General features: G+C 41.3%; 2 protein-coding genes across 2 annotated transcripts in view; one reads left to right on the top strand and one right to left on the bottom strand.

Annotated features, from left to right (window-relative positions):
• LOC106812356 (RING finger and transmembrane domain-containing protein 2-like) overlaps positions 1 to 662 on the bottom strand; it is a gene marked incomplete in the record, with an annotated part of 15,148 nt that extends 14,486 nt beyond the window's left edge. The window contains 2 exon segments of the mRNA XM_014816211.1: positions 262 to 362; positions 588 to 662. Coding sequence (XP_014671697.1) covers positions 262 to 362; positions 588 to 659 — 173 coding nt within the window.
• A 2,828-nt stretch (positions 663 to 3,490) lies between these two features.
• Positions 3,491 to 12,096, top strand: LOC106812351 (UPF0454 protein C12orf49 homolog). The gene is made up of 5 exons (XM_014816201.1): positions 3,491 to 3,678; positions 10,093 to 10,246; positions 10,541 to 10,692; positions 11,080 to 11,193; positions 11,484 to 12,096. Exons 1-5 carry the CDS (start codon positions 3,586 to 3,588, stop codon positions 11,565 to 11,567), a joined length of 597 nt encoding a protein of 198 aa, XP_014671687.1. The 5' UTR covers positions 3,491 to 3,585; the 3' UTR covers positions 11,568 to 12,096.

Here is a 12,096-nt window from a genome sequence, read left to right as displayed (position 1 = left end):
CCGAATATCGTGACCGTACGTCGAGCGGTTAAGATTTGTGCCCAACTGTTGACGGACGCTCGGACGGACGGACGGACGGACGGACGGACGGACGGACGGACGATCGTGCGATTCTACAAGCTGCATCTGACTATGTCAGATGAGCTAAAAAATTAGGGTCCACCTTCAATGACATAATCGCACGCAGTCAGGTGTCAATTTTATTCTAATATGTAGTAAGGCTAAGCTGCAGTTCCTGTACTATCACTTAAAGCATCTTACGCATAATATAGCTGCTCCTCTTGAAACACAAAGTAAAGAAGACAGACATTTCCAATCATGAGGCAGATTATCCATGACAAAACGCCAATGCTTCTCCTTTCCTAATGCAAGCAAAAATACAAAATGTTTTCATTAGCACTTATCCACTGAATGGTGGACAAATTAAAAAGTTAATGCTACAGAAACCCAATGCGCACAGATTGGCTGGATGCAAAAACAGATGAACTCACAAGCTTAGTAGATATTTTATATAATATAATATAAGATATTATTTTATCCACTTTATGTATTTCGACTTGCGACTAAATGAAAAATGATGTATATACCTTTCTAGCAACTTGTTTCTTCAAATTGGTGTTAGCATGATACAAAGTGCCAAACAATCCAATAAGCACCATTGTTCCTAGAAATATTATAAACACAGAACTACAAATGGCAGGTACAAAGTAATCAAGACAACAGCAATATACAATATGGTAGTCACTCATATTAGAGATAGATGTGCCTGGCACACTGTGCTTACTAGGCTTAGTTAGGTAACCTTTAACAAACTCCCTGCTTACTATATCCCAACCAGGCGCTAATCTTTCAGATATTAGTTTCTTACAAACACATGCTCATTAAAGGAATAATATGGCCATTGATTATGCAATGTTGACGAATGCTAGAGTAACTGGCACCTTGTGTAGCTAATAAGTACATTACCTTATAGGCAAATGCGTATTAGTTTGTCCAATATCACTGCTGGTTACATTACAAGCAAGACTTGAAATCGGTTGTTGATATCTCTCTGTCTGTCGCCTTTGGTGGAAGAGTCTGTAATGTATTTATCACGCTTTACGCAACTATATCTTATTTTTACCGATTTCTCTGCACCTTTCCTTGTATATTTTCACCACTTTTTGGTGCCTTTCGGTAATTTTCAATATGCTGTCTAAATACCGAAAGGCAGCGGAAGACAGGAGAAAAAATACTGAAAGGCCACTGACAACATCGTAAAAATCGAGAGGCGCTAAGTAACAGCAAAATCCACCCAAAGGAACATTGAATGCCACAATGAGGCAAAAAAAACTCCCACCGAAATGCGCAAAAATGACAGAAAACTATTTACAGCCAATGCTCTCCTGCTCCGAGTTTACGGCATTCGACTACGTGAAGTACACGCGGGGAGAGGAACACACATAACTAGAATTTATTAACTGTCGTTTGCACCGAGGCGATTTAACTCGGAGCAAGAGAGCAACAGCTGTAAATACTTTTCTGTCATTTTCGCGCATTTCGGTGGGAGTTTTTTTTGCCTCATTGTGGCATTCAATGTTCCTTTGGGTGGATTTTGCTGTTACTTAGTGCCTCTCGATTTTTATGATGTTGTCAGTGGCCTTTCGGTATTTTTTCTCCTGCCTTCCGCTGCCTTTCGATATTTAGACAGCATATTGAAAATTACCGAAAGGCAGAAGAAACTACCGAAAGGCACCAAAAAGTGGTAAAAATATACAAGGGAAGGTGCAGAGAAATCAGTAAAAATAAGATATAGTTGCGTAAAGCGTGATAAATACATTACAGACTCTTCCAACAAAGGCGACAGACAGAGAGTGAGAGGGGGGAGCAAGAGAATGGGAGAGAGAGAACGAGAGAGAGAGAGAGAGAGAGAGAGAGAGAGCGCGCACAGCACTAAATTGTGAGTTCTCATATAGACTGGAGATGACGCCAAACTGTCTGCATCAAGCTAGTGAGATATCAATCGTCGCGATAGAACTCCGCATATCATCAGTTTTCAGCTACCTGATATGAACGCGCGTGACGTCAGCTGGCAATCGCGGTATCATTGAAGATGCATGTTAAGTGTCTAACAATCAGACTTCAAGCGTTATTAGTCTTTATAAGCTTTAGATATGTGAATGCAGATTTCAGTCTAATTTTATCGATGCATGACGTAAGCATGCAGATGTTATCGTGTATTATAACATAATCCTTCCCCTCACCGCTGTGTGTTTGCAGGCGGTAGAGCCGCGCAAAACCAGTAGCTAGCTGCTGTCACGTGTGTGCACACCGATGTTTGCCGCTACTCGCAGATTATTAGGGAGAGTAGGCGCGATGCGACCGGAACCGCGTCATAATGATGGCAGGCGACTACGTGAAGTATACTCGGGGAGAGGAACACACACAACTAGAATTTATTAACTGTCGTTTTCACCGAGGTGATTTAACTCGGAGCAAGAGAGCAACAGCTGTAAATACTTTTCTGTCATTTTCGCGCATTTCGGTGGGAGTTTTTTTTTGCCTCATTGTGACATTCAGTGTTCTTTATTGATGCCTTTGGAATGGATTTCGGTGTTACTTAGTGTCTTTCGGTGTATTTTTTTAGAGGAGCCGTAGGGTGTGGAGAGGGAGGCGGAGGAGCCAGTAAAATATTAAGTCTTCCACTATTTTGCGCAGTTCGCTGTTTTTGGTCCCCCTTGTTAAAAAATCCTGGCTATGCCACTGTTTTTGGGTGTTTTCTGATCATATTATTATTTGATTGAAAATAGGAGATTTGGGGATATTTTTTGGGACAACCAGAAATTGTTGCGGACAACATGATTTGATGCCGGGGTTGTCCGCAGGACAACCACATTTTTTTTCTTATTTCGAGCACTGTACATGCTCACGTAACATCCGTAATACGTCTCTCAGCTGGCCATTCTGATACTGATACAGTGATATTAATGATAAGAATAAGATAATGAATAATTTCACAACTTCATTAGATGATGACGAATCAATCATGAACTCGAAGGTCCGAATAAGTGCCAGTGGCAGTGCCAGTGGGTTGAACAGAAGAAGACAAGTCACAAATACAAAAAGTTTTGAAAAACACTTTTTACATTATATACTGCCAACATATATTTAGGCATAACCTACGCATATCCTCACCTATCTCGTGGTATTAAAATATGAGTATTGCCCGGGCCGTATTATTGTCATTGACCCACATTCCTGTCAAGTCAACAAGTCGATATGATGACAACTATGACTAACAGTGTTCTCTTGTTTAACATTTTATGTGAAGATTTTTTTAAATTATTGAGTAAATGTTACCTGTTTTGATATTAAATAAATTAAAATAGTAAGTCACATTATTGACGTATTTTTCTAGTCGTTTTGCATGCAAATATTTGCTACGTTAGTTTTGTGAACGTTGAATTGTGTGAATTGTCTTAAACTAGTATGTGTCCCGGAAGAGGGCGTGCGTCACGAACTTGAGACATTTTTGTTTTGGTTAAGTTTTACAATTTTCTTGTGTCTTTATTCAAACATTGTGTAAATAATGTTTCACTTTAGTCCATGTTTTCCTTTAAGACGTTTCGGAAGCGTTGGGTCCTTTTGCTGATTCTAGCTTTGTCATTCATATATTGCATCACGAGTTTATATAGTCAGGTAAGACATTCCGATCCTGACACAGTTTATATAGTCAGGTAAGACATTCCGATCCTGACACAGTTACTGTATACTGTACTGTAGGCCTACTGTAGTCTGTAGTCTGTAACTGTAACTTGTAAGTGTAACTGAAGTGAAGGTAAACATGTAGACTTTCGGTAACGGGTAAAATGTCTTCTGAATTTAAGTTTAGCACATACTTTCTAAGAACTAGCCTAGTTTTAGTTGTAATAAAGGCAAAATAGACGAGTTAGTTTTTTGCACACCACAACAATCATTAAATTTAGATTTACAATGTCAACATTACGGTCAAGTTTTCACTATACACATTCAATGATTCATCTCACAACATCCATCTAAGGGGAAGGGTGACCGTGTGGTTTAAATACAATCGTGTCACTCCACAGAGTAGTGTTACGCTACTCTTTGTTGTGTTACATTGTTGTATTTATGTATCGTTATGCTCTAGTAACATTATCAATTAGGGTACTGTTTAACTCGGTATCGTGTCCCATTATTAGTGACAGTTTAGTTTAGATTCGTGGGGAACTAATGCTGACCTCTCTATGCAATATGGGAACTATAGGGACAAGGTTAAATAAAATTAAAAATATTTTGTACAGTATTATAACGGTCCGTCTAATTACCGAAAGGCACCGGAAGGCACCTAAAAAACACTGAAAGGCGCTATGAGAACATCGAATTCCACCGGAAGAAGCAGTCCGGAGCTGAATTGTCAAAAAAAAATTCCACCAAAATGCCCTAAAAATGACTGAACTCGGCCTCAAATGAGGTACACAAATACTTCATTCTGAGCCAATGTTTACATGCCACAGCACCATCTCTTGGATCTTTTATAAGTAAATATGGGGATTTTCAATAAAATAATGCGTTTTTAATGTATTTACCACGATTTACGTATAGAAACTATGTTATTTGTACTGATTTCTCCGTATCTTTCCTTGAATTTTTCATTGTCTTTCAATGCCTTTCGGTAGATTTTTCTGCATTTCTGTGCTTTTTAGCTGATCTGACATAGTCAGATGCAGCTTGTAGAATCGCATGATCGTCCGTGCGTCCGGCCGTCCGTCCACGTCAACAGTGGGACAAAATCTTAACCCGCTTCGACGCACGGTCACGATATTTGGGACGGTTGGCGGATCGCCAAAACGAGTTGGGATGTCGAAGCTGGGGCGGTCAAAGGTCAAAGGTCAAGAGGTGTAAAGAAGGGGAACATTCCTCCTTACTTAAAGCCGCACTATGCGCATCCAAACGCTAATTTCTCCAGTACTAGACTAGCAAATACTTCGTGTCATGCATAATCACACTACCTTTATGACAAAATAAACTCTAGTTCCTCCCATTTCACTGCGCGTTGTCTATAAAAAGGCATTTGAAAATACCGCCAATGTTGTTTCAAATTAATTTTCCGTTGTTTTGACATTTCGCTGTTGCCCGGCCAAGCAACCGCACCCGCGTGCTGCGGTACAGCGGTAGGAGCGTAGCAAAGATAAAAACATGTGACGTCACCGAACCGCTTCAAGGATAAATTGTTTGGCAAATAAGTCGGCGTTAGCCGCAGCTAATGCAGTTTTCTCACCTCTTTCTTGTGGGTTTTAAGCAAACGCGCAGTGAAATGGAGGAACTAGGTTTATTTTGTCATAAGGTTAGTGGATTATGCATGACACGAAGTATTTGCTGTCTAGTACTGGAGAAATTAGCGTTTGGAGCGCATAGTGCGGCTTTAAAGTATAGGCGAGGAAATGCAGAATTGCGGCACGAATCTAAACGGCTCGACCTAGGCTCGTGATATGTGGTTGTATAGCATCATGGTAGGAAAAGCCATCTCTGCTTGCCGAAATTGGAGGTCACAGGTCAAAGGTCAATGGGGCACGGGGCAGATTTTAGACATTTTCTGAGGACATGGTGACGGAGCGATTGAAAAACTTTTCTAGGAAACTTTTCTGAAACTAGGGGGAGGGGGAGGGGGGAACTAGGGCGGGTCCGGGGCGTGTATTTTTACCGTACGACTAATTAATGCGTAAAATCGCACCACACCATAGACCGGTATTTGGGGTTTGTATTATATAGATAGCCGAGTCGGTGTACAGTTAGTGAACAGGGTTAACTGTGCATTGTCAGGTTAACTTGTGTACTGTCTGCAGTGCATGCGTGGTACGGTAAAATGACGCGCGGAGTCCTGGTCGAACAGCATTTCTTGACGATACGATTCCGCGCTGGCAAACTTTTTATTGTGGTGGAATTTAAACGGGGCGGAGGTAATTTAAACGGGGCGGCAACGATTCAACAAGGGGGGAGTTTTCCCAAACGCGGCGCAGCCGCCCCGTTTGCGCAACGGTAAGGAGAAACCCTGGAGTTTGTTGACTGTTAACAAAGGACTGAACTGCTTTTGCTATTGTGGATGTTGAGGCTACAGTTGCACAGTTCAATTGCAAAGGCAAATGTTTTGTTGAATCAAGGTTTACGCTCCCTTAAATCATATATTTTCTAAACAGCCTGTATTAGCACCCGTAGTAGCACCCTGTAATAGCACAGTGTAATGAACCCTGATGCTGCGCGTGTGTAGGCAAAACATGGGGGAGCCTATTACACATGCATGGGGGTGAACTGGCACTATTCTAATCATAATTATTGCCTGGCAACCTGCAATGCAGATGTGTTAACTCACAGCTGAGCAGAATTCTCGCCTGCTGAATATACTTGGATTTCAGCAACTCAGTGGAGTGAGGTTATCACGCACGAAGGGTGATGCCATCTTTGAATTATGATGACACTTGCACAGCGCACATCTCGCAGCAACTGCTTTTTGCTATTAGAGGCCCCTCACCACACCCCTCCCCCCACTCTCCCCCACCATCACCACTACGCTCGCGCGCTCGACGCATATCCATGATAACATGGTTAATATAGCGAAGTCATTAAAGTTACACAGCTGTATCTTTATTACTGTACTACGGTATAGCAAAGCCTAGCTATTATAGGTTTTAGATCTGTATTAGTAGTATCCTGGGTATATGCTCTGAGCGCGAACGCGGTGATGGGAGGGGGCTCTTCATTCATTTGCCAGTGAGTTTAGCATCAGAACACCTGCCGTCAGGTGAGCGCTGTTCGCCTCTGCGGCACTTGTTGGTAATTTGCTGTCTAGACACTAAAAGGCGCAAAAGGCAGCTAGGGTTAAAAAATTCCGAAAGGCCTACTTAACACACTAAAAATACATCGAAAGACACTAAGTAACACGGAAATCCATTCCTAAAGGCATCAATAAAACACTGAATGCCACAATAAGGCTAAAACAGCCTCACCGAAACGACGATAATGAGTAGAAAACATTTAACATAGCCAATGCCCTCTCTGATCATCGAGTTTAATCGGGTCGCAGTGCAAACGACAGTTAATAAATTCTAGTTATGTGTGTTCTCTCTCCCGAGTATACTTCACGAAGTCGCTGCCATACATTATGACGCGGTTCCGGTCGCATCGGCGCCTACTACTCCCTAATAATCATGCGAGTAGCGCAAAACATCGGTGTGCACACACGGACAGCAGCTAGCTACTGTTTTGCGCGGCTCTACCGCCTGCAAACACACAGGCGGAGTGTTGACGGACGGATTATCGTTATAATACACGATAACATCTGCATCTTACGTCATGCATCATAAAACTTAGACCTGAACCAATCTGCATCACCATATCTACTAAGCTATTAAAAGATTAATAACGCTTGAGTCTGCATTGTTAGACAGTTAACATGCATCTTCAATGATACCGCTGATACGCAGCTGACGAGCACAGCGCGTTCATTATCAGGCTAGCTGAAAACTGCTGTTATGCGAGTTCTATCGCGCCGATTGATATCTCACTACTGCTGATGCGAAGTTGGCGTCAATCTCCAGTCTATAATGAAACTCAACACTAATTTGCTGTGCTGTGCCGCGCGGATCTCTTCTTCTCTCTCTCTCTCTCTCTCTCTCTCTATCTCTCCGTCTTCTCTCTCTCTCTCTCTCTCATCTCTCTCTCTCTCTCCTTCGTCTCTCCGTCTCATCCTCTCGGCTCTCTCTCTCTCTCTCTCTCTCTCTCTCTCTCTCTCTCTCTGCTCTCTCTCTCTCTCTTCCTCTCTTTCTCTCTCTTCTCTCTCTCTCTCTCTCTCGTCTCTCTCTCTCTCATTCGTCTGTCATCCTCCGACCTCTCACTCTATCTCTCTCCCTACTTCGTCTCTCTCTCTCTCTCCCCTCTCTCCTTCTCGTCTCTCATCTCTCTTCTCACCTCTCTCTCTCTCTCTCTCTCCCCATTCTCATTGCTGTACTGTGCGCCCTTTGGTGGAAGAGTCTGTAGTATTTATCACGCTTTACCGGCAACTAATCATCTTATTTTTACCGATTTCTCTGCACTTTCCCTTGTAATATTTTCACCACTCTTTGGTTGCCTGTTCGGGTTTAATTTTTCATCAATGCTGTCTAAATACCGAAAGCAGCGGAAAGACGGAGAAAAAATACTGAAAGCCACTGACAACATGCGTAAAAATCTGAGAGAGAGCGCGCTAGTAAACCAGCAAATCCACCAAAGGAACATTGAATGCCACAATAAGGCAAAAAAACTCCCACGAATGCGCAAAAATGACAGAAAACTTATTTACAGCCAATGCATCTCCTGCTCCGAGTTTACGGCATTAGACTACGTGAAGTCAGCGGGAGAGGAACACACATAACTAGAATTTACTTAACTGTCGTTTGCACCGAGGCGATTTAACTCGGAGCAGAGAGCAACAGCTGTAAATACTTTTCTGTCAATTTTTCGCGCATTTCCGGTGGGAGTATTTTTGCCTTCTGTGCCGTTCGATAGTTAGACAGGCATATTGAAAAATTACTGAAAGGCAAGAAGAAAACTACCGAAAGGCACAAAACGTGGGTAAAAAGATAAGGGAAGCGCTGCAGGAGAAATTCAGTAAAAATAAGATATAGTTGCCGTAAAGCGTGATAAATACATTCAGACTCTTCCAACAAAGGCGACAGACAGATTAGTGAGAGGGGGAGCATGAGAATGGAGAGAGAGAGAACGAGAGAGAGAGAGAGAGATTGAGAGAGTGAGACGAGAGAGAGAGAGCGCTCACAGCACTTAAATTGTGAGTTCTATATAGACTGGGAGATAACAGCCAAAACTGTCTGCATCAACGGTAGTGAGATATCAATCGTCGCCGATAGAACTAGCAATACATCAGTTGGGTCAGCCTAGCCTGATATGACACGCGCGTGCGTCAGCTGGCAATCGCGGTATCATTGAAGAATGCATGTTAAGTGTTCTAACAATCAGACTTCAAGCGTTATTAGTCTTTATAAGCTTTAGTATATGTGAATGCAGATTTCAGTCTAATTTTATCGATGGCATGACGTAAGCATGCAGATGTTATCGTGTATTATAACATAATCCTTCCCTCACCGTTGTGGTTTGCAGGCGGTAGAGCGCGGCAAACAACCAGTAGCTAGCTGCTGTCACGTGTGTGCACACCGATGTTTGCCGCTACTCGCAGATTATTAGGAGGGTAGCGCGCGATGCGACCGAACCGCGTGCATAATGATGGCAGGCGACTACCGTGAAGTATACTCGGGAGAGGGAACACACACAACTAGAATTTATTAACTGTCGTTTTCACCGAGGTGATTTAACTCGGAGCAAGAGAGCACAGCCTGTAAATACTTTTCTGTCATTTTCGCGCATTTCGGTGGGGAGTTTTTTTCGCTCATTGTGACATTCAGTGTTCTTTTATTGATGCCTTTGGAATGGATTCGTGTTACTTAGTGTCTTTCGGTGTATTTTTGGGTGTGTTAAAAGGCCTTTCGGGATTTTTTACCCTAGCTGCCTTTTGCGCCTTTTAGTGTTTAGACAGCAAATTACCAAAAGGCACAGAAACGCAGAAAAATCTACCGAAAGGCATTGAAAGACAATGAAAATTCAAGGAAAGATATGGAGAAATCAGTAAAAATAACATATAGTTTCTATAGTCTATACGTAAATTGTGGTAAATACATTAAAAACGCATTATTTTATTGAAAATCCCCATATTTACTTATAAAACACCCAAGAGATGGCGCTGTGGCATGTAAACATTGGCGCCGAATTAATTATTTGTCTACCTCATTTCGGGCCGAGTTCAGTCATTTTTAGGGCATTTCGGTGGAATTTTTTTTTGACATTTCAGCTCCGGACTGCTTCTTCTGGTGGAATACGGTGTTCTCATAGAGCCTTTCAGTGTTTTTTAGGTGCCTTACGGTGCTTTTCGGTTTGCCTTTTGGTATGCCTTCCGGTGCCTTTCGGTAATTAGACGGACCCGTATTATAATGGCATGCACTGCAATTACTTATACTAGAACTTACATGCACTTTTATATTTTATTTACAGTCCCGTTCCATGGTAATTCAAGATGTTGATATTAGGAGGTCACGGACGCCAAAGTCGTTTCAGTGGCAGCCAAAGTTTGATGAAGCCAATTCTACACAGTTAAAAACATGTAGGAACTCTGTTCAGGGAAAGGCTCTCATAGCTGATGAGCGAGGTACAGTGAATCCAAGATTTAAAAATTCATTCATTTAATTGAAATGCTACTTCTTACATTAATCACTAATATTAACATCTACTCCTACCAATAAGAGGCATCAGAAACTCGCTGCGTATTTACAATGTATTGTAAATTTTACACAAATGATTGTCTGTGTGGAAAATCGAGACACTAGTATTCTGTAGGCTATCTGAGTGGTTGTAATACGGTCAGTACAACTATATATTATCATCATAGCATCTACACTAGTTTATACTCATTGTCTTCACTATGCTGTTTTGGATGTTTCAGGGTATGTGTGTACACGGGTAGATATTCAGCCAGGTGGTTGCTGCAATGTGTACTCTCCGAACACGAAACACTATGCTTGTGATACGTGTCTGAAGAATGGTTGTTGTGCGATCTATGAATACTGTATATCTTGCTGCTTGGATCCGGAAAAGGTAATAATGTGGCTATAGTGTATGTGTAGCTAATTTTGGTTAAAGTCTATTGTTAGGCGACATTCTCATGATTTAGTGCTAGTCAACCTAAGTACTGAATATGATATGGAATAAGATAACTAAGTATATCCCCATTTAAAGGAACTTGGAAGTTATGTCCAGCTTTACAAGTAGGACATGTGTGAAAATTTACCATATGGGTAACTTGGAAAAGATTGAGTAAAAACTATCATCGTTAGATATAAAATGATTTACCAGGACACACATCAATAGCCACTGGGACCCGATTCTAAATTCCAGGCGTAAAATGACAGTGCTTTATTGTTGCTGATAACAATGTTATTCGACATACGTCTTACAATGCGTGAAAATATTCTGTGCCTCCAGAGACCTCTGCTGGAAACTGTGTTAGACAAAGCAGCTGCAGCAAACAATCTGCTGTATTCCTCCGTGTCAGACCACTTTGAGTTGTGTCTTGCCAAGTGTCGCACGTCATCACAGGTAAGCCCTTCTGCATAACGGATGGACATGTACGTGTAGTTGTTGAAGCAGTATATGTTGTGTGACCTGCCAGTCTAATGCTGTAGTTGGAAGAACTGTGGAAGAAGGTTATGTAACATAGATAGCTAACTAACCTCTAGAGCTTTTGTCACATTTATTCTTTTCTATACTATTATTGTGGTAGTCTATGAATAATTTTACTATCCAAATCCTTACAAATAATTTATGGTTTCTACTAACTATTTGTCGTGCCTATACTATTACCTTGTACACTCCTTCTTGTGTTCCAGAGTGTGCAGCATGAGAATTCCTACAGAGATCCAAAGGCAAAACACTGCTACAGTGATCACCTGTCTAACAGTGCATCAAGATAGCAGAAAGCTGCCATCTGAGGTTAGTAGGCGTTTAATTTTGGTCAGCAGCTGTACATAATGTGAAATATCTACCGTCATGTGTGCAGTCATCTCTTCATCTTCGTATTCCTAATTCTATCAGTCTGTAAAGGAACAGTGTGAAAAAGGAAGTAAAAGGTACGGACTTCTATACACAGGTGATTGAAATCTCGTGCTTTCTGATCAAATGCTACTCCATCAACATTACACAATTAGACCGATTATTATGCATTTTCCATGCACTTTTTGTGTTTAGTTGGGCTAAATTTAGAATAGTTGACAGGATTATATGCTAAGACTTAACCATAGTAAGCATAACTATGAGTTTTTAGCATAGTTTATATATATATATATATATATATATATATATATATATATATATATGCCTAGATACTGTTTTTATGAAAACGGCACAGTAATGTGCATTGTTTGCCAGTATGCATGTATATATAATTACATTATATCAGGAATAGAGAATAGGGAAGGAGTGTGACTTCAATAAACAAGAGAA

Source organism: Priapulus caudatus, unplaced genomic scaffold (assembly GCF_000485595.1).
Source record: "Priapulus caudatus unplaced genomic scaffold, Priapulus_caudatus-5.0.1 Scaffold638, whole genome shotgun sequence".
Taxonomy (NCBI): Eukaryota; Metazoa; Priapulida; class Priapulimorpha; order Priapulimorphida; family Priapulidae; genus Priapulus; species Priapulus caudatus.
Note: the sequence above shows the minus strand (reverse complement) of the source record. Positions and strands in the feature narration are given on the sequence as shown.

Excerpts from the sequence above, each read along its gene's own strand:
- LOC106812351 (XM_014816201.1), top strand. The coding sequence starts at position 3,586 with ATGTTTTCCTTTAAGACGTTTCGGAAGCGTTGGGTCCTTTTGCTGATT. Across the intron at positions 10,247-10,540 it reads TCTCATAGCTGATGAGCGAG|GGTATGTGTGTACACGGGTA; the intron begins GTACAGTGAATC and ends TGGATGTTTCAG. Across the intron at positions 11,194-11,483 it reads AGTGTCGCACGTCATCACAG|AGTGTGCAGCATGAGAATTC; the intron begins GTAAGCCCTTCT and ends CTTGTGTTCCAG.